The sequence below is a fragment of the Dioszegia hungarica genome (assembly GCF_025882075.1).
Source record: "Dioszegia hungarica strain PDD-24b-2 chromosome Unknown MKK02contig_16, whole genome shotgun sequence".
Taxonomy (NCBI): domain Eukaryota; kingdom Fungi; phylum Basidiomycota; class Tremellomycetes; order Tremellales; family Bulleribasidiaceae; genus Dioszegia; species Dioszegia hungarica.
Window position 1 is genome coordinate 911,961 of NW_026515773.1, and position 18,355 is coordinate 930,315.

An 18,355-nucleotide genomic window follows, 5' to 3' on the forward strand; every position below is an offset into this window, starting at 1 on the left:
AGCCGCTTTGGGATGATTGGCGATGGGTTTGGGCAGAGCCGCTTTCTGAGAGTGGTTCCCGTGTGGCGAGTACGCTCACGCAGTAGGTGTAGTGTCAGCTATCTGCGCAGAAGAGATGAGAGGTAGATGGGGGACACTATCGATCTCGAGGGATATGGGGCGATCAGTCAGCGCTCTCTTTGGCTCGGACCGGTCGGACATGCCCGATGACCGATCCGCATGGTGCCTTTCGCCTTTCGCGGCAGATAGCTTGCAGGACCCCCAGCTTCGACGGACACAGCGGGCGCGCGAATTGCGGTGACGGCGGACCTCCTGTGTCGCCAGCGCTGAGTCCTCGACAAAGTAGTGAACGAGAATTGGTTTCGCTCGAAAGGGATGTCGGGGCAGATCTGCAGTTCTATACATCTGGGATCCCCTCTTATCGCGCACCACTAGCCATGGTACAGTCTACAATCGACCTCGCGTCTCCGGACCACTCGCTAGAACTCGTCGTCTCCGCCCCCGCCGAACCATCCTGAGTATACCAATATCGTGCCATAAACCAAGCCGCCGCCGGCTATGGACATCCAGCATGCTGCGGGCTGAATGAGCTCGGAATGAGCGAGGAGGAGGGGGAGGGAAAGGCCGGTCGTCTGATATATCAGCAGGAGCTATCTTAATAGTGAAGAGTGGATGTAGCGCAATGTAGACCGATTGTGCGAGGATAGGGGAGGAGCCAGAGAAGGTGTGACTTACAACCAGCATGCCGGTCACGAATCGTCCGAAATCTATATATGCTGAGTTCCCCTCGGAGAAGTCATCCATCCCAGCTCTCCGGGCGCAGATCGCATTTGGAACAGGAGCGAGGATGAAGGTGAGAGCTACACTATCAGCTTTGTTGCTAACTATGGAGATAGTCACAGTCAGAGGCATAGTAAGCGACGTCTAAGCTCACCGACGAATAATGGCAACCAATTGGCCCAGAGCGCACACGACAGTATTACCAGTAAGAAGCCTGCCGCTAGGACGAAAGCGAGGAGTATGACCGCTGGGAAGGTCAGCGTGTGACCCGGCGAGTTGGTAAGCGGCATCGTTGCCGCGGGATGAAGGGACTGTCGAGACGTGTAGTTAGGAATGTCAGATTGTGAATTGGACTATTCTTGGGATTGAGAGAACGTGTGATCTCTGTGCGACCAAGGCAGCCCCCTTGCCTTAAGCCGGAAGGAAGGTAGTACCGTTGACAAAGGAGGAATGCGGTGTCCGCTTTGACGAGAGAGGCGCATTGCCATGAAGCAAGACTTACTCTTCAGACCGCCGACCATGATTAAGAAATCTCTTGGAATATGCGACTGAGCGTCCTGCAGGAGTGTAAGTTCGGGGCCTTGGTGATCTGTAAAGGGGTGTAGTACGAGTAGAGTAGATACAGGATGGTAGAGCAGCCAGAGTTGACGGGGTAACAGGCGCGCCTATCTGAGGACAGCTTGTCGTCATCGCCACTCTGACGCGCCTATCTCAAGCCGGGACCTCCACTCCGACTCGGCTTCCCAACTTTTCCCTCGACTTGACACTTCTCTGCTCCACTCTCCAATAACAACCTATAGCGCACATGTCCAACTACACCCACACTATCAGAGACGTCAGTCAAGCAGGTAGCATTAAGGCGCTCAGGATAGCTGACGATTTAGGCCATGGAACTCCTCGATGACAGGCGGGTCAAGTCCGTCAGGCCCCTCATCCCGTGAGTTGTCTGAGAGCCGTGGCCGCAGGGACCGCAGCTGATTTTCAGGCCACAGATCCTTCACGAGGAGTAAGCTGTCTGGTTCACGTCGAGTCTGCCGAGGCTAAGCTTACCTATAGGCTGCCCCTCTCCTTGCGCGGAGCTCAGACCGTCCTCGAAGGCAGAAGACAGGTAGAGGCCGTCATCAAGGGTGACGACGACAGACTGCTTGTCATTGTCGGGTGAGCTAGCAGAGGCATATAGCTTGTGGATTGCGAGCGCGAGCTGACTAGGCAGCCCATGCTCAGTCCACGACCCCGAACAGGCTATCACCTACGCCAAGAAGCTGTATGAGTACGCTCAGGAGTCGAAGGATGACTTGATGATTGTCATGCGTGTCTACTTCGAGAAGTAAGCTTACATTATCCAGAGGAGTCTCCCACCTCGGTCTATAGCTTACAAATCAGGCCAAGAACGACAGTCGGCTGGAAGGGTCTTATCAACGACCCGGACATGAACGGATCGTACCAGATCAACCGAGGTCTCAAGATTGCTCGGAAGCTCCTTCTTGATCTGACGGAGATGGGTCTGCCCGCTGCTGGAGAGTTCCTGGGTGAGCTAACGACTGCCTTTGCCGAGGTTGAAATGAAGCTCACCAACCAAGATGTCATCTCACCACAGTACCTCGCCGACTGCAACTCCTGGGGAGCTATCGGCGCTCGAACAACCGAATCTCAAGTACACCGAGAACTTGCCAGCGCTCTGTCGATGAGCGTGGGGTTCAAGAACGGAACAGTGAGCTCGTCGGATCGGGATACTATCTTCCCACAGCTGACAGTCGTAGGACGGTTCAATCGACATCGCCGTCGACGCCATCAAGGCCGCAGGATCCGGCCACACCTTCCTCTCGGTCACGAAGCAGGGTCTGTCCGCTATCGTCGAGACATCAGGAAACAACTCGACACATGTTATCCTGCGCGGAAGCAGCAAGGGGCCGAACTTTGCCGAGGAGCACGTTGTGGCGGCTGGTGAGAAGCTGAAGAAGGCGGGCTTGAGCCCCAGATTGATGGTGAGCTATCCCGAGTAACAGGTCCTTGGACTGGGGAGAGAGCTTACATCTCAGATTGACTGCTCGCATGGTAACTCGTCAAAACAGCACCAGAAGCAGATAGAGGTTGGCCGGGACGTTGTAAGTCTCAGCTTGCTGTGCCTCAGTCTTTTGACTCTAGCACGCAAGCTGACCCATCAGGCGCAACAGATGGCATCCGGCGGCCCCTCCGCCTCCTCCCTCCTCGGAGTCATGATCGAATCCAATCTGAACGAAGGCAAGCAGTCCATCCCCGCCGAAGGACCCTCTGCTCTCAAGTACGGTGTATCCATCACGGACGCGTGCATCTCGTTCGACCAGACTGTACCCCTCTTGGATGAGCTGAGGGAGGGTGTCAGGAAGAGGAGGGAGAATGTCAAGGCGAAGCATGTGAATGGGAATTAGGGATAGGGATGGGTATATAACGGATGCGACTAATCTTGACACGATCATCAGGTGACGACTCCCAAGAAATAGCTAATGTACATACTGACATTTTTAACATGATTCCTGCAGATCCTATTTGACCACCCCTACTTGCCCGTCCACCTCTTCCTGAACGTATGCGCCGCCGCCTTTGGCCGCCTATCCCTGGTAAACACCCCCTTCCTGTTCCCGTCGACCCTAAAGATCCCTACCCCCGTCCCAAAGTCGGCAAAGTTCCACGCCTGCTCCCCAATCACCGCGTCCACCCTATCAAACACGCGGTGGTACATCTCATAGTACTCGACCTGGTACTCCTCTGACCACGGCTGCGCATGCACCGAGTGCAAGCCGGTCACCGTATCCACCCCATACTCAAACATGATCATCGGCTTTTGGTGCTTTGCCTCCCACGCAAGCAGCTCCGCCTCGAGCTTTTGCTCTGCAATCTCGAGATTGCCCGTAAACTCGTACCAGCCGTAGTACCTGTTGAGTCCGATGACGTCAAACAAGTCGGCGAGGATGTCCTTTTCGAGGGTGCAGAAGGTGACGTTGGCGTAGGTGAGGGGACGGGTGGGATCGAGCTCGCGCGCCCGCTTGACGAGGGGTTCAAAGAATGGGCGAGAGCCCTCTTCCGATGAATCGGGCTCGTTGGTGATGGACCACATGACGACCGAGGGATGGTTCTTGTCCCGCTGGAGCAACTCCTCGATCCCCTTCCTCAACGCCGCCTGGGTGTTGTCATTGGCAAAGTCGGGCGCGAACGTCTTGCGCTTCGGCCCGCCCGTGATACCGCTGATGATACCCAGGTTCAACCCGACCGCCGCCGTCTCCCCAATCACCACCCACCCATGCTTGTCCGCATAGTCCATCACGTCCTCGGCGTAGGGGTAGTGCGAGGTCCGGAACGAGTTGGCGCCGATCCACCGCATGAGTTCAAAGTCGTGGACCATCCACGCGTCATCGTGGCCTTTCCCCTTGACCGGGGTGTCCTCGTGCTTGCCGAACCCGCGGAAGTAGAAGGGCTTGTCGTTGATGAGGAATTTCTTGCCCGAGACCTTGACGGTACGGATACCGACGGGGATAGAGTACTCGTCGACGAGCTCGTCCGAGGTATCGCTGGCGTAAAGCCGAATACGGAGGGAGTAGAGGTACGCCGCTCCGGGTTGCCAAAGCTTGGCGTTGGCAACGTCGATCAACCCCTCCAGGCCCGACGCCTTGCCCACCACCTTATCCTCTGCGTCCAACAGCTCCGCTTCCGCTCGCCCCTTGCCCTCCAGCTCCAGCTTGTACTCCACCGCCCCCGCCGATCCCCGCACATCCGTCGTCACCGTGATATCCTCCACCCGGTTCTTGGGGGCGCAGCAGAGCCGTACGCTCCTCGCCAGACCGGCATAGTTGAAGAAGTCGTGAAAGTACTTTTGCTCCTTCTTGCCCACTGCGTTGGTCACCACCTCGCCAGGCGGCACCGTCTCATGCGTGAGGATATTGTCCACGCCGACCGTCACCCGGACCGCCTCTCCCGGCTTGACATGCTCCGTCAGATCCGCCTCGAACGGCGTGTACCCGCCGACATGACTAGCGATCTTCTTGTCCCCTACGTACACCTCGCCCTCGTGCGTTGCCGCGTCGAGACGGAGGAAGATCCGCTGGTCTTTCCAGCCCCGCGGGATGTGGACGGTGCGCTGGTACCAGACCTTGCCGACATGGTTGCGAAGGGAAGGGAGGAGGAAGATGTCGTTGTAGGAAGCGGGAACGGGGCATTCGAGGTCGCCGGGGAGGACAGACTTCCAGGGCTCCGCGAGATTGTCGGACGCGGGGGCGAAGCGCCAGAGACCGTCAAGCGACTTGATCTCGCGAGTGGAGGAATCGATGGGTTTGAGCACTATTGTCAGCGCTGAGCGTCAGGAGAACTCACTTTTGGCAGAAGCTGTCGTTTGTGAAGCTGAGTAGGATGGTTGGGCAGAAGGGGAGGGGTATTGGGATGGTTGACGATGGTAAGATCGTTCTGCTGCCCACACTCACCTTGTACGGTGGAGGTGGTCCGGTCCGGCTGTCCATATCCGCCCGAGCCGAGGAGAAACTTCGGCTCAGCTTGGCGGAGTATATCCGTCGCGTTTCAGGTGTATATCCACATAGGATATCATGCTATAAAGTCCACGCTCTGAACGTACCGTATCCAATTCGGTGTCGACGGCCACAGAGCTACTGGGCATCATGAAACCGCTGGTGGGAAGGCCTGCCAAAGCCGTAGCATGTAGTGCATGACCTCGCCAGTACACACAGTCCGGTCCATGCGCCGCTGCGGTCCGCGTATATCCGGCCTTACGAGAGGTAGGATGTCCCCACGGATGATGAGCGCTGAGCGATGCTGTGACGAGCAAGTCGGCAGCGTTGGTTAGTTACCCTACCTCACATGGCCCAGCGACTTCTTCTACTCACACTCCCTGTCTTGATAATCGCCTACTTACTCACCACTCCCGACCCCCTAATGCTCTCCACCCTCATCCGAAGGATGTCCACCCAAACCTCCTCGGCATCTTCCCGATCGCGAACCCTCTCCCGGCCGCTCTTGAACGAGCTATATGACTGGTGGCTGCAGGGCGTACCGACAGCGCATGATCAGCCTGTAGGTATGGAGACTTTCAAGCGGTGGTTCACTAGCGACGCCGAGCTAGATGGGCTGTGCAGGTGCGTTTCTGGTAGAGGACGGGCTAACGAAGAGGGAGAAGTACGCTTCCGCCGTAAAAGAGGCTGAGGGGCTGAGTCCGGAGGAAGTGGGGCGGATCGTGCAGACTCCAGAAGAGGCTGTTGGAGCTGTTCTGCTACTGGACCAGATTCCGCGGAATATCTTTAGGGGGACAGAGGCGGCTAAGGTGAGTTGCAGCCCTCCTGAGGGCGTACAGTCTGCTTTAGGGTTATGGAGTGGGATAGCTGACGTACTGAAGGTGTACGAGCTGTACGATCCGAAAGGTGTCCATCTCGCCAAATACTACCTAGTGGATAAAGACTACAGCCGTAGAGACGCCTGTGGGTACACTCATCGTATCCATGCGTGAAAGCAGGATTGACAGTTCAGTCCCGCATTTCGCGCGGTCCATGTGGCTCTACATGCCTTGTGAGTCCTCCCTCATTCCTCATGCCTAGCTGCGCTGGCTGAGACCCAGTAATGCACAGCGAGAATATCTCTGACCACGACCTCTTCGCCTCCTTACTGGAAAAACGGAGTGCAGAGGTCCAGACCGAAGCAGAGCGGGCCGCATTGGACAACATATCGAGTTTTGAGGGGAAACACCGTATATCTTTCAAAAACGGGCAGAGACGATGAGCTGATGTGGCTCAGGCGCGGTGCTCGAGAAGTATGGCCGATATCCGAGCCGGAACGAGGCGCTAGGCAGGAAAAGCACCGCTGAGGAGATAGAGCTGCTCAAGGATGGTCCAGGCTGGTGATGAGCGCTGTGGCGATGATACAGAGGTCCCTGTCGTCCTGTCGCACGTATTGATGCTACTGATATAGCTTGAGGCTCCTTTCACTCCTCGGCCGCATGACCCGCTAGACACTGGAAGCGGATCACAGAAACGAACGCGCTGATATTCTGATATTCGGGAAGATATCAAGATTGCGCACGACAATCAGATTAATAGCGCCTCGACAGTTCTATGCATTTTCTACTTGTCCTACTCTACATGCTCGGCCTCCCCTTCTTGACCGGCCCTTGGCTCTTACTTCTCGTCAACCTCTTCCCCGCATCAAACGCATTCACAGCGCTATGTTCCCGCCCGAAGGGATCTTCCTTTTTGACTTGATATATCCGCACGATCCAGTTTTCGGATGTGAATGCCTCCTCTGCGATGATGTCAGCCACCGTCCAGTCTGCTTGGAAGGGCGCAGTGAAGGGGTGGATCAGAAGAGGAAGAAGGAAGGACGTACCGAGAGTATCAAGAACCGGACCCTGCTGAGGCATGGTCTGCCCTCGGACACGGTCCTGGGCGGGCTGACCACCAAAGAGCTCGTGGAAGCGGTAGTAGGACATTTTGTACATGAGCGAGTTCTTCATTGTGGGCGTGCTGTAGGATCAGCGGGTGCCCGCGCATAATGTGCAGCGAACAGTCAAGGGGTGCACTCACGCTCTGGCGTCGACAGCATACTCGCCCCGCTGGGTAAAGTAATTGGCCTCCTGGACCTCATCTGGCCATTCTCCCTGCGCGATCCGTACCATCCACAAGAACTTGTTGATGTCGTCCCTATCTCATCAGCTGTCTCCTATCACTACCCAAAGCTAATGACTCACCCTGAGTACCCAAGCAGACCCCCAAAGATGACCAGCACATACTCGACATCATGCCGCCTCAAGATCGGATACGCCACCTCTTCACTACTCGCCATCGCCTTGCCGACCGTGGCGATATGCGTGTTGTTCCAGGTGTTGTTGTCGACAAGGGTCGGGCGGTCCGCCATGCCCGCGATCTGATATCCATAGTCCCACCAGCTCATGACTACCGCATCTTCCGCCGTGTTTTGCCGTAACCAATAGTACGCCTCTCGGAAATCATCAATGATGTTCTGCGAACCATCTTGGTTCCGCGAGGAAAGGACGACGGACGGGGACGAGTATGCCGACTGGGTGACCCATGTACAGTGGTACACAAACACAAAGAGGAACAGGGTCATCGTCGAGATGACTGCGAACCGGGTATCGAGCCCCCAGATCCCGCGCGTGGACTGGGTGCCCAGTATCCCGGTCCATGGGTCTTTGGGCGCCGAGGCGGCAGCGGCGGATTTTTTGCCCTTTTTGGTGACGGTAGAGTCGTCGGGTGTGGCGACGGGGGTAGCGGGGTCAATGTACGCCTCGAGGAGCCGCGAGATGGCAATGGCGGCGCAGACGCAGACGACGGGGGTGATGACGAGGATAAGCCGGACCATAACGCCGGCAAAGTACGACGAGAGGACCGCGTAGATGATGACAAAGACGTGCTCGTCCCGCAGCTCGCGGAAGCACCAAAAGACACCGGCGGGGAAGAAGAAGATGAGCATTTCGAGGTCAAAGAAGAAGGATGGCCAGGCGGTGGGTTGATGTTCGGATACCGAGGCGATAATGGGCACTACAGGAGTCAGCTCTGCCATTCTCGACCGAGAGGCATCCAACTCACTGTGCACCTTTGCGTATCCTGTATCCCACAGACTGTAGAACCGTCCCGTCCACGGTGCAATCCACCCCGAGAAGGTCAACATGACCAGCACCGTAAAGCTGACCACGAACGTGACGACCACGAAGGCACGCAGGAGCAGCTGGAACTGCCTGCCGGGCACGAGCTTCCGGACGGTCTCGACGAACGCGACGAGCTGGAGCAGACCGAACACACCGAGAGCGGCCATGTGCTCGGATGTTCGAATGGGGAGGAACTCGACGAAGGGCACCTGCATGGACGCGATGGTGCCGATGACGTACCAGGCCGAGTAGGAGGTGTAGAGCCGGTTGGTGAAGCGGCCCATGAGGATGAGGACAAAGGCGTGGAGAGGGATCACTGCATGTCAGCTGATGGCATCGACGCAGCTATCCTGCACCAGCTAGCTCACTGTTTGTGATGAAGACGTATCCTCCCCATGCTGCCACCATCCACCCATAGAATAGCGCCGCCACGACACCCCACATGGCGCTTCCCAGCCGCAGCGCCTTGATCCAGACGTAGAACGTGGTCATGAGCAGGAAGATGGCAATAGCTTCGTTATCGTAAGATCCAGCGACCGACCGGGAGATGTAGCCGGGAGCGATACCCATGAAAGCGGCAGCTAGCAGACCGGCCGCTGGAGGAGCCATTTCGGTGGTGAAGCTGATCCTCAGCTGATGCGCTTGGAGCTAAGGCCAGAAAGCACAAGAAAGCTCACAGGTAGGTTGCAATGACAGTCAGACCTGAGAAGCCAGGAGCGAGCATGACGCAGACGTTGCGGATATCGACCGGCATGTTGATCAGGCGGAGGAGATGCCAGATCAGGCCGGAAGTGACCATGAGACCGGGGTAGACGGTTCCGCCGACGGTCCGGCCGAGGGGGTACCATGCTGCTGGGTCGAACCAGTTCCAGAATTCCTGAAGGTCAGCTACGCTCACGCTCTCACAAGCTATAAGCTCACGTAGAAGCCTTGGTTGACGAGTACTTTGGATGCCCGGCTGGAACGTCAGTTGCTGCTGTGGTTGCATTAGATGGACGGAACTGACAAGTTGAACCATGGATCGCTACTGGGTCAGCCTATCCTCGCTTCGGCGATGGAAAATCAACTCACAACTCGTGGATCACACTCTCAAACCGTATCACCGCAAAGAGCCGGCTCGCTACGGCCGCAGCGCTGATCAGGCCAAGGATCACAAAGCGCAGCAGCGACTCTGTATTGACTATCGTCGCATGGCTGATATGTTTCGGTATAGGATAGGCGAGATTCCGCGACGGCACTGCAGCTGAGTCTTTACTGGACGATGCTGAAGGTGTCGAGGTCGAAGCTGAAGCGGTCGGGACCTGCTGCTCGGTCGCAGCTGCAGGCAGATCGTCAACGAGGAGATGCTGCGTTGGATCTGATTTTGCGGTCGCCGCTTGAGGCTGAGCCTTTGCTGGCGTTCTGGCCTTTGGGGCCATATTGCCTATAAGCCTTTTGAGATGGTCTATGAGGGATAGGTGTCAAGGTTGCATACCTCATAGATGGTGGTCGCTGCAGCGCCAGCGGACGCGGTCAGAGACTGTGACGTGGCATTCTCATTTCTGCTTGATATGGGCCATTCCCGCTGCCGTTATTGATTCAGGGAAGATCTCTCCATGTGTGCCGATCCGGTATTTTATCCAAACGCGGCGGCCATGACGTCGGATATTCGACCATCCCGGCCATCCCTCCCCCTCGAGGCCGTCTGCTGTTGCCAGCCACTCTGGCGACTCTGCTATACTCGGCCTCTGCCTATACTCATACACCTCCCCGCTTATATTGCAGCGAGAGAGTGTCCCCTTCTATTGTTCTTTCCCTTCCATCAACAACCAATAATCCGGCAGCGAAAGAGACATGATGGACGTCCTTCGCCCAGGCCATGCTCACCGGAGCAGCTCCGACAGACTCTTGTCCAACTACATGTGAGCTGCAAATCTCATCCCACTACGAACCTTGCTGACTCGCAAGGGACTCGCAGAAGCAGCTCAAAGACGCTCTCCTCACTCTTCTGTCCCACGCACACCCCTCAACCTCGTCATTGCTCGCCTACGTAACCTCCTCTCCCGGCGTCGTTCAGCCCGTCCGCAAAGCGGTCCGACACTCTGGTTTCGAGGGGCCTCTCTCGGGCGCTTTGCTCGAGGCCCACGGCTCGCAAATCGGCAGCAATGTCGGCGGGGGCGTGGACGAGACCATGGGCTGGGCGGCCTTCATGTCCAGCATGGACGCCTTCCGGAAGGACCTCAAGCAGATCCACCATCTCGAGGAGGAAATGTCGAGAGTCAGGCGGGACCGAGAGATTCTCGTCACTCGCTTGATCAAGTCGTCCAAGTCCCGCCCGACCAAGTCGGAGCTCGCGGCCATGGGCTCAAGCTACAGCCAGAGCAACATGTCGTCCCGTGCCTCGTCCATCTCGGTTACTAGCGACGGGTCAGCGGCTACCAAGGAGGGCAAGCGGGCCGGAAAGCTTGCGGATGCCCAGGCGGAGCTGCTTGGGTGCGAGGAGCACCTGAGAGGATTGGAGGTGAGGATCGAGAAGGAGAGGAACAAGGTCATGCTCAGGGGACTGGAGGAGCGTTTCAGGGCAATGGATGCGGTAGGGCGGATGTGGGTCAGTCAGGCCAAGAAGGGTCTTGCGGATCTCGACAAGGCGCACGGTAAGCTACCCATACCTTGACACTGCAGTGACGCAACTGACGATCAGACCTCCCTCCCAACGCTTTCGAGCTCGACTCGAACGGTTCGATTGCCCCCTCGCAATCCGCCTCCCAGATCGGCTTTGACGACGCTGGATCAACCCACCGTCGATTCCCCAAGGGTCTTCACGGTCCCCACGGTCCCGGCTCGATCACCGGCAGTATCGCCGAGGAGGAGGAGGGGTCTTCGGACGACGACGCACCGCGCAACTTGACGGTACACGAGAACAGGGCCGGCGCAGCTACACCCCGCCCATCCAGCGCCCAGGCTACCCGCACCAACGGTGGCAGTGGATTCAAGGCCGCCCCACTCGGCGTGCCCAGCGTTACCAACTACCGCCCCAGGCCAAGCTCGCAGGCGTACGGCCGTGGCGGTGACGATTCGGACAGCGACGCACCTCCTCGCAGGCGCGCCGCCAGCGATGTCGGCGGGATGTCCTACACGCCCATCACCAAGCGTCGGTCCCTCCGCCGCGCGCAGTCTGACGACCGCCAGCCCGGCGCCGCACTCAACCGGACCAACTCCAACAACTCCAACGCTTCTTCTCGCGGTGGCGTACCCGTCAAGAAGAAGGGCTTCTTTGCGTCTATCGGGCGGCTCTTCAAGAGTAACAAGAAGAGGGAGGGGTCTGGGCGGGACTCTCCGCCCTACGGCTCCAACTCCAAGGGCGGCGGATGGTCCACTAGGACCGACACCAACCTGAAGCGCGCGGGCTCAGGTTTCGCCGGTCGGTCCCGGGGGCGCAACAACGATGACAGCTCGTCTGACGAGGACAATGGCAACCTCGTCAGCGTCTCAAACAACCGTAACAGCACCTTCTCGGTCGACACCATCGGCCGCGGAACGGGCTCGAAGCGCAACTCCAAGCTTCCCGTCGCGAGCGGTCTCATCCCCGCCAAGCCTACCCGGTCGGACCTCGGTGCCGGCTCTCGCGCTCCAGGCAGTACGAGCACCATCACGGCTCGTAATCCCTCCGGCCGGGCTGCGACCGGCGCCAAGTCTCCTGCTATGGCACGCAGCAACACCGTCCGGTCTACTGCGTCGGTGGCCAAGTCGACCGCATCGGTGGGTACGACCAAGACCACCAACACGGTCAAGTCGTCTCCCGGCTCGGTTAGGAAGACCCGGCCGAACGGGTCCATCTCGCGCGGAGCCGGACTGGGTGCTCAGCCCGCTACGAGCCAAAACAACATGATGTCGCTCGTGTCCAAGTCGGACCCCAAGAACCCGTCCGCCCCCATCATGCCTGACGTCCCCAAGGCTCCCCGCAGCCACGTTAACCCCCAGATGGAGCTCCCCAAAGCCCCCGGATCGTCCATCGTCCGACCGGGCGACGCGCCGCGCGAGGTCGTCAACAAGGATGAGCTGTACCCGCACCAATCCATCTCGCGTTCCAACTCGCTCAAGAAGGTCCCGCAGGTGGAGAAGGACAACCGGTCCACTACCCCTCTGCCATCCCGGTTCCAGCCGGCCCCGCTCAAGTCGGCGCTGCGGCCGTCGTCCCCGCAGCCGTTGGCGCCTCCGCTTGAGATGCCCAAGACGCTCATCTCGGTCACTGCTCCCGGCCGAGTCGACCTGCCCAGGGAAGACAAGCCGGTCCCGTCGTCCTTCCCTATCGCTCCGTCCCAGTCGGATCGGCCCCGGCCAAGCACCCGCGCGTCCTACACCTCGATGAACACCGAGGAGGGGGCGAGCGTGTACGAGTCTGCTGTCGATGGCGACAGTGGGCGTGACCACGCCGAGGAGAGCAGCAGCGAGGAGGAGGACAATGCCAAGAAGTACAAGTATGTTGACAATGAGCGGGTGAAGCGGTTGGGGATCAATGTCGGTCCGCCCGCCGTAGAGAAGATGAGCTCTAGGGGCCACGAGGACGAGGAAGAGTTCTCGGAGGATGAGAGCGTCGATACCGCCCTTGCTGGGAATGCTCCGCACAACCAAATCGAGGACGACCGTCAGTCCCGCGCGTCCCGCCGGCCCAAATCCGTACGTATCACCGCACCCGACTCGCCGATGGACACGGTCCATGCCCCTGCGCCTCTTACGCAGGGCTATCCGGACAAGCCAGACGTCAACCGCGAGGACAGCCCGGAGCCCGGAGCTAAGTCCGCGGATGGGCCAAAGTGGAACACAAGGATAGGGCGGATGAGGGATGATACCTCGGACGAGGAGGATGGGGATGAGGAGTATACCCGTGCGAGGAAGGGATTGAGTCGGAACAATGGGGAGTTCAAGGGGGAGGCGGGCAAGGACAACAAGAAGACGACGACTGGTAAGGCGGGGAGTAAGGCTGGAAGCAGGGCGGGGAGCGTGAAGAGTAAGAAGTAGGCAGTGGTGGGGGGGGTGGGGGGTCAAAATGGGAAAAGGGGGATCTATGACCTAATTTTCGAGGGAAGTGTAGACAAATGTTGAGGTAGTTAGTGGTTGATATCCTTGAAATAGCTCGTAGCGGAAAAGTAGTGTGATGGATACACGTATAATGTTGACTCTGGGTAGGCTGTAAGAAAAGCTCGCTCGGTCAGGCTTCAGACAGCTTGCTGTACAGGACTTTAAATGGAGCTTGAACATGATCATCGCTACCTCTGCACCCATGGAGTGTATCCCGCCCCCGCACGAGATCAGCTCCCCCAAGTGGGACGTCTGACCAGCTCATCAGTGCCTCGGCCTCCGCCTCCCAAGGGACCTTGGCAGCCTTGAACTTCGTGATTCCTCCCTCAACCGCGACTCCTGCCACGCCGCATCCCGTCGCTCAATCAGTCCGCTCAACTCCACCATCCGCCGGCTGATATTCCAAGCATCAGCGGCAACGGCTGACAGTCTCGAATAGTCACTTCTCCTCAGATCCCTCCAGGACCCACTTTCTGGCCATCTCCGGATCCCCATGTCGGCCGCGAGCTCGCGGTCGATGTCCCGCGAAAGATAGCCGTCAATCATCCGATGAATAGCTGTCCTCTTCTCCTCCTTGGTTGTATGCGCAAACGGATCGAGGTACCACCCTGTGAGCTCGCTGAGTCGTACATCGGTAGTAGGCGTACGTGGCGAGTCCGACGGTTTCCGAAAAGGTCAGCAATGGGTCACAGACTCCCTAGGCGTGCGTATATCATTTGAGAATGCAGACATTGACTTACCGGTCCTCTCCACAGCTCCGGATATTCCAGTAGGGAGAACGCGGTGTAGATATGCGTCAGATCCATGATGTGACATACAACCGCGCGATCGACATTTCGATAATTCTGCTCGCTGCTCCGCAGTTGTACTCCATGCTCGGCAGCGAAATCGATGCCAAACGGCAGGGCCGAACTACCATCGGGGGTGAAGCCCTCAAGGAGCTGCATAGTCAGCCAATGCAAGGCATTGAGGCTAGTGTTTGGCTTATTGATAAGCGCCCTACTTACACAAGTAAGAGAATCGATGGCTTCTGCGGGATGATATCGGCGTGCGAAGTTAGGGTTCTCAGAGAGTCGAGAGAGAGTGTCATTTGTGGTATGGGCTGCCCGCATGCGCCAAAGCAGGTCCTCAGCAGCGTCGATGTCTTCGTCGGGCGTGTTAGGCCCAGCTGTTGAAGTCTCAGAGGAATTAGAGACCGCTTTGCCTGGCATTGGAAGGTAAACAGAGAGCGTCAGTACTGGTCGGTGCATCAATGTGCTGATGGATGACGATCAAGACTGAGGAGCAGGTAGGATCGGTCTGACGGGGAGAGCAGTGTCCAACAGTCCAATGTTGCACCCAGAGGAGTCTCGCGGAGGGGCAGGGGACGAAAGGATGTCCTTGGCCATGCACGCACCGCACCACTCTAAAGCCGAGGCATAACCGCTATCCTGCGCACCTTTGAGCCGATGCAGTGCCACACTTGCCACTCTCGGCTGCTGAAACGCCGTAAACTGGCCTTTGTGGCATGTGACCCTGAGTGCCACTTTCAGCTGCCGCCACTCGCGGGATCCGACGGAATCAGATTGGGAGGGAGCTCGCTCGTCGCTGTCACGCAGCAGGCAGCACTGCAGCATAGAGGGCCTATTCTTCTCCTAGTCCTGACACACTTGACCCCCTAGAACAATACCATATCATACCCAACAGCAGTCAAGCAGCCGAACAGCGCCCCCTTTGTCGCCAACTATCAGAAGCTTCTTGAGCCGCGATCTTGCCCCTCACAATTCCGACATCCCGGGAGGACGATCTGTCGTTCACACATCTCGTTCCGCTACATACCGTCCACCCCGCTTTCGGTCCACCTTTGGCCTACTCGCTCGCTAGAGTCAAGCCAAGTGATCGACTACACACGGGCCGTCGCTATTTGAAGGGAGGCGTATAGCAACCTCTCATGCTGGATCGATCAGATACTCCGCCTCCTCCCATCCCTCGCATACAACCCCTTCCTGAGCCTCAACCGCTCCTTTCAACCAGAGACTGTAAGTGACTGTCGACACGTCATCCTATCGCCGGCCCGCTCAACTCCTTCGCCTCCCCTTTGCCCATATATCTGTACATTGGCTGATCTACAGACTCACCGATACCCCCACCACTGAATGTACTACCACCACGGCTCGACCGGCCAATCGGTGGCCGGCGGAGCAGGCAAGCTCCACGATGGACCTCCCGGCGTGAACGGCCAGTCGGGATGGGGTCGACATCCCTTCCAACCGTCTAATCCCCTCCCTCTCCCCTCATCCTCCGGCTTCCCTCCCAACGACCCCCGCATGCTCGGCTTTCCCCCACCCCATCACGCCAACCATTCCCATCAACCTCATCACTCGAATCACAACCAATTCAATCATCATCAGCAACACAGCAACCATCCTCACGTCGGTCACCACGTGAATGGGTCGCACCCGAGCCATCCGAGCTTTGGGAGCGGGAATGGGTTGCATCTCGGCGGAGGACAGGGAGGGGGCATGTTTGGGCAGAATGGAGCAGGCGGATTCGGTGGTATGGGCGCTTTTGGAGCTGTAGGGAATGGGCAGGGGAGTCCGCCAAGGAATGAGAGGGATATGCCGATGACGGCGTTGTGGCAGCAGCAATTGCTGAGAGCAGAGGTGAGCAGTATGATGACCTATCCATGGAATTCTAGCTGACATTCAGTCATCCCGAGCTGCCAACTCGCCTCATCACCGAGCAAGGACAGCGGCGATGGCATCGAGAATGACCAACAAGCCCTCCACGGTCACCATTGCCAACCCATCCGATAGCGGCCGTCCAGCCTCGGTCGTTAACCTCCAGACCAACGGCGTCCACAAGAAGAACGGCTCCCTCTCTATCGCTCCCCTTCCCGATCGCTCAGTCACCCCCGACCTCTCAGATACGGCCACCACTCCCGGTGTCTCGGTGGTAGATCCCTCCAATCCCGGAGTAGCACCAGCACCAACGGAGAATGAGGGACCATCGGAGCCATGGTACGGTCTGGATCTAGGGGGTATCCATCTCAAGACCCTCAGCCCCGCCATCTTTGCTTTCGCCCACATCACCGCCCTCTACGTCAATCACAACAACCTCACCGCCCTCCCTCCCGGTATCGGCCGGCTAAGGCACCTCACTATCCTCGATGCTACGGCCAACGAGCTCACGGCCATCCCGGCGGAGATCGGTTGCCTCTTCAACCTTACAGAGCTGCTGCTCTTCGACAACCACATCACAACCTTGCCGTCCGAGGTGGGCATGTTGTTCAAGCTGGTGACGTTGGGAATTGAGGGGAACCCGATCGAGGAGAGGCTGCGCAAGATGATTGCGGATGACGGAACGGAGGCGTTGGTCGCACACTTCCGGGACAACTCGCCGGTCACGACGTCTCCCCCTGAACGGCAGTGGGTGGATGTCGACGCGGACATCGACTCGCCCTCCTCCGGAAAGCAGGAATCCTTCACAGTCCTCACCTACAATATCCTCTGCTCCCACTTTGCCACAACGGCGATGTACAAGTACACACCCAACTGGGCGCTCGACTGGAACTACCGGAAACAGACGATCCTCAACGAGTTGACAAACGCGTCAGCAGATGTTGTCTGTCTGCAGGAAGTGGACGTGGCGACCTACTCGGAGTACCTGCTCCCTGCGTTGCAGGAGCACGGGTATGAGGGAACGCACTATCCCAGGAGTAGGGCAAAGACCATGACGCCGGAGGAGCAGGCCAAGGTGGATGGATGCTGTATCTTCTGGAAGGCCGAGAAGTGAGTGCTCCGAACAGCTTGGCAGCTCTGGGCTAATGTGCAGGTTCCGTCTGATCGAACATCAGGTCGTCGAATTCGCTCGGGTCGCCATCCAAAAGATGGACATGCGGACAGACGACATGTTCAACCGGGTCATGTCTCGAGACAACATCGCGGTCGTCGCCATGCTCGAGTTCAAAGCCTCTGGTGCTCGGATCTTGGTCGCCAACTCGCATATCTACTGGGATCACCGGTTCCGGGACGTCAAGCTCGTCCAGATCGGGATGCTCATGGAGGAGCTCGAAAAGCTTACGGCGCAATTCGCTCTCCTCGGCCCTACCAAATCCTTCGACTCGGAATATGCCAACGGGATGGGACCGCCCGCGTACGAAAAGGCGGAGGAAGGCCGAGACATGCCCTTCATCCTCTGCGTGGATCTCAACTCGCTTTCGGGGTCGGCGGTATATGACTTCTTATCCAACGGAGATATCCCGCCAGACCACGAGGACTTTATGACCCATCGGTACGGTCCGTACACTGCCAAGGGTCTGGAGCACAAGGCGGATCTGAAGAGCGCGTGTGCGAGCTTTGGGGAGATGAAGATGACCAACTTTACTCCCGCCTTTACGGCTACGATCGACTATATCTTCTACACGCCTCGGAACCTCAAGGTGACGAGCGTGCTGGGGGATGTGGATCAGACGTATCTGGACAAGGTGGTCGGGTTCCCGAATGCTCACTTCCCATCCGAGTGAGTTATATCCACACGCCACAGACGTGAACGAAGCTGACTATCCAGTCATATCCCGGTATATGCGCAGTTCCGCGTGCGCGGTCATCCCTCCATCAAGAAGTACGATTGATCGAGTCCCCCACATCATCTCCTATCCTCATCTCCGACCTCTCCACCACTCCCTTCATCCGATCAACCTATCCTATCAACTTGTACTACCAGCGGCGGCGATGGCGAGGCGGAAGGCGGTGGCGGTGTAGGGTATGTAGTAGGAAAAAACGGAGGGGGCGAGGCGGGCAAGGGCCAACGAGGTGTTCTTTGTGTGACTTTTTCTCTAATGTGTTATCTACCTCCAATAGTCAGAATAGCGATGTATGAGCTTGGTTACTGGTCCATTGG

The 18,355-nt window shown here is 57.9% G+C and overlaps 8 protein-coding genes across 8 annotated transcripts; 4 read left to right on the plus strand and 4 right to left on the minus strand.

Annotated features, from left to right (window-relative positions):
* Positions 1–479: 479 nt before the first annotated feature.
* MKK02DRAFT_38433 (vacuolar protein sorting 55) lies at positions 480–1,070 on the minus strand (the record flags this gene model as incomplete). Its single annotated transcript, XM_053090099.1, has 3 exons — positions 480–632; positions 736–860; positions 935–1,070. The coding sequence occupies 3 exons, from the start codon at positions 1,068–1,070 to the stop codon at positions 480–482; spliced, it is 414 nt and encodes a 137-aa protein (XP_052943551.1).
* Positions 1,071–1,585: 515 nt separating this feature from the next.
* MKK02DRAFT_38434 (uncharacterized protein) lies at positions 1,586–3,188 on the plus strand (the record flags this gene model as incomplete). Its single annotated transcript, XM_053090100.1, has 10 exons — positions 1,586–1,615; positions 1,665–1,717; positions 1,766–1,786; positions 1,837–1,938; positions 1,994–2,107; positions 2,164–2,309; positions 2,361–2,491; positions 2,541–2,765; positions 2,820–2,885; positions 2,946–3,188. 10 exons carry the CDS (start codon positions 1,586–1,588, stop codon positions 3,186–3,188), a joined length of 1,131 nt encoding a protein of 376 aa, XP_052943552.1.
* Positions 3,189–3,316: 128 nt separating this feature from the next.
* MKK02DRAFT_34612 (glycoside hydrolase superfamily) lies at positions 3,317–5,422 on the minus strand (the record flags this gene model as incomplete). Its single annotated transcript, XM_053088980.1, has 2 exons — positions 3,317–5,091; positions 5,377–5,422. The coding sequence occupies 2 exons, from the start codon at positions 5,420–5,422 to the stop codon at positions 3,317–3,319; spliced, it is 1,821 nt and encodes a 606-aa protein (XP_052943553.1).
* Positions 5,423–5,721: 299 nt separating this feature from the next.
* Positions 5,722–6,656, plus strand: MKK02DRAFT_38436 (uncharacterized protein; the record flags this gene model as incomplete). The annotated part of the gene is made up of 6 exons (XM_053090101.1): positions 5,722–5,897; positions 5,932–6,082; positions 6,155–6,236; positions 6,286–6,324; positions 6,374–6,502; positions 6,550–6,656. The coding sequence occupies 6 exons, from the start codon at positions 5,722–5,724 to the stop codon at positions 6,654–6,656; spliced, it is 684 nt and encodes a 227-aa protein (XP_052943554.1).
* Positions 6,657–6,889: 233 nt separating this feature from the next.
* Positions 6,890–9,834, minus strand: MKK02DRAFT_17861 (Oligosaccharyl transferase STT3 subunit-domain-containing protein; the record flags this gene model as incomplete). Its single annotated transcript, XM_053085850.1, has 9 exons — positions 6,890–7,053; positions 7,138–7,274; positions 7,335–7,451; positions 7,499–8,309; positions 8,358–8,732; positions 8,785–9,038; positions 9,094–9,293; positions 9,338–9,374; positions 9,488–9,834. 9 exons carry the CDS (start codon positions 9,832–9,834, stop codon positions 6,890–6,892), a joined length of 2,442 nt encoding a protein of 813 aa, XP_052943555.1.
* Positions 9,835–10,252: 418 nt separating this feature from the next.
* On the plus strand, positions 10,253–13,414 carry MKK02DRAFT_34614 (uncharacterized protein; the record flags this gene model as incomplete). The annotated part of the gene is made up of 3 exons (XM_053088981.1): positions 10,253–10,317; positions 10,364–11,049; positions 11,097–13,414. 3 exons carry the CDS (start codon positions 10,253–10,255, stop codon positions 13,412–13,414), a joined length of 3,069 nt encoding a protein of 1,022 aa, XP_052943556.1.
* Positions 13,415–14,012: 598 nt separating this feature from the next.
* Positions 14,013–15,090, minus strand: MKK02DRAFT_28549 (uncharacterized protein; the record flags this gene model as incomplete). The annotated part of the gene is made up of 4 exons (XM_053087582.1): positions 14,013–14,171; positions 14,215–14,415; positions 14,482–14,711; positions 14,871–15,090. The coding sequence occupies 4 exons, from the start codon at positions 15,088–15,090 to the stop codon at positions 14,013–14,015; spliced, it is 810 nt and encodes a 269-aa protein (XP_052943557.1).
* A 519-nt stretch (positions 15,091–15,609) lies between these two features.
* On the plus strand, positions 15,610–18,086 carry MKK02DRAFT_38439 (putative component of the CCR4-NOT transcriptional complex; the record flags this gene model as incomplete). Its single annotated transcript, XM_053090102.1, has 4 exons — positions 15,610–16,116; positions 16,163–17,244; positions 17,288–17,974; positions 18,023–18,086. The coding sequence occupies 4 exons, from the start codon at positions 15,610–15,612 to the stop codon at positions 18,084–18,086; spliced, it is 2,340 nt and encodes a 779-aa protein (XP_052943558.1).
* Positions 18,087–18,355: the final 269 nt, after the last annotated feature.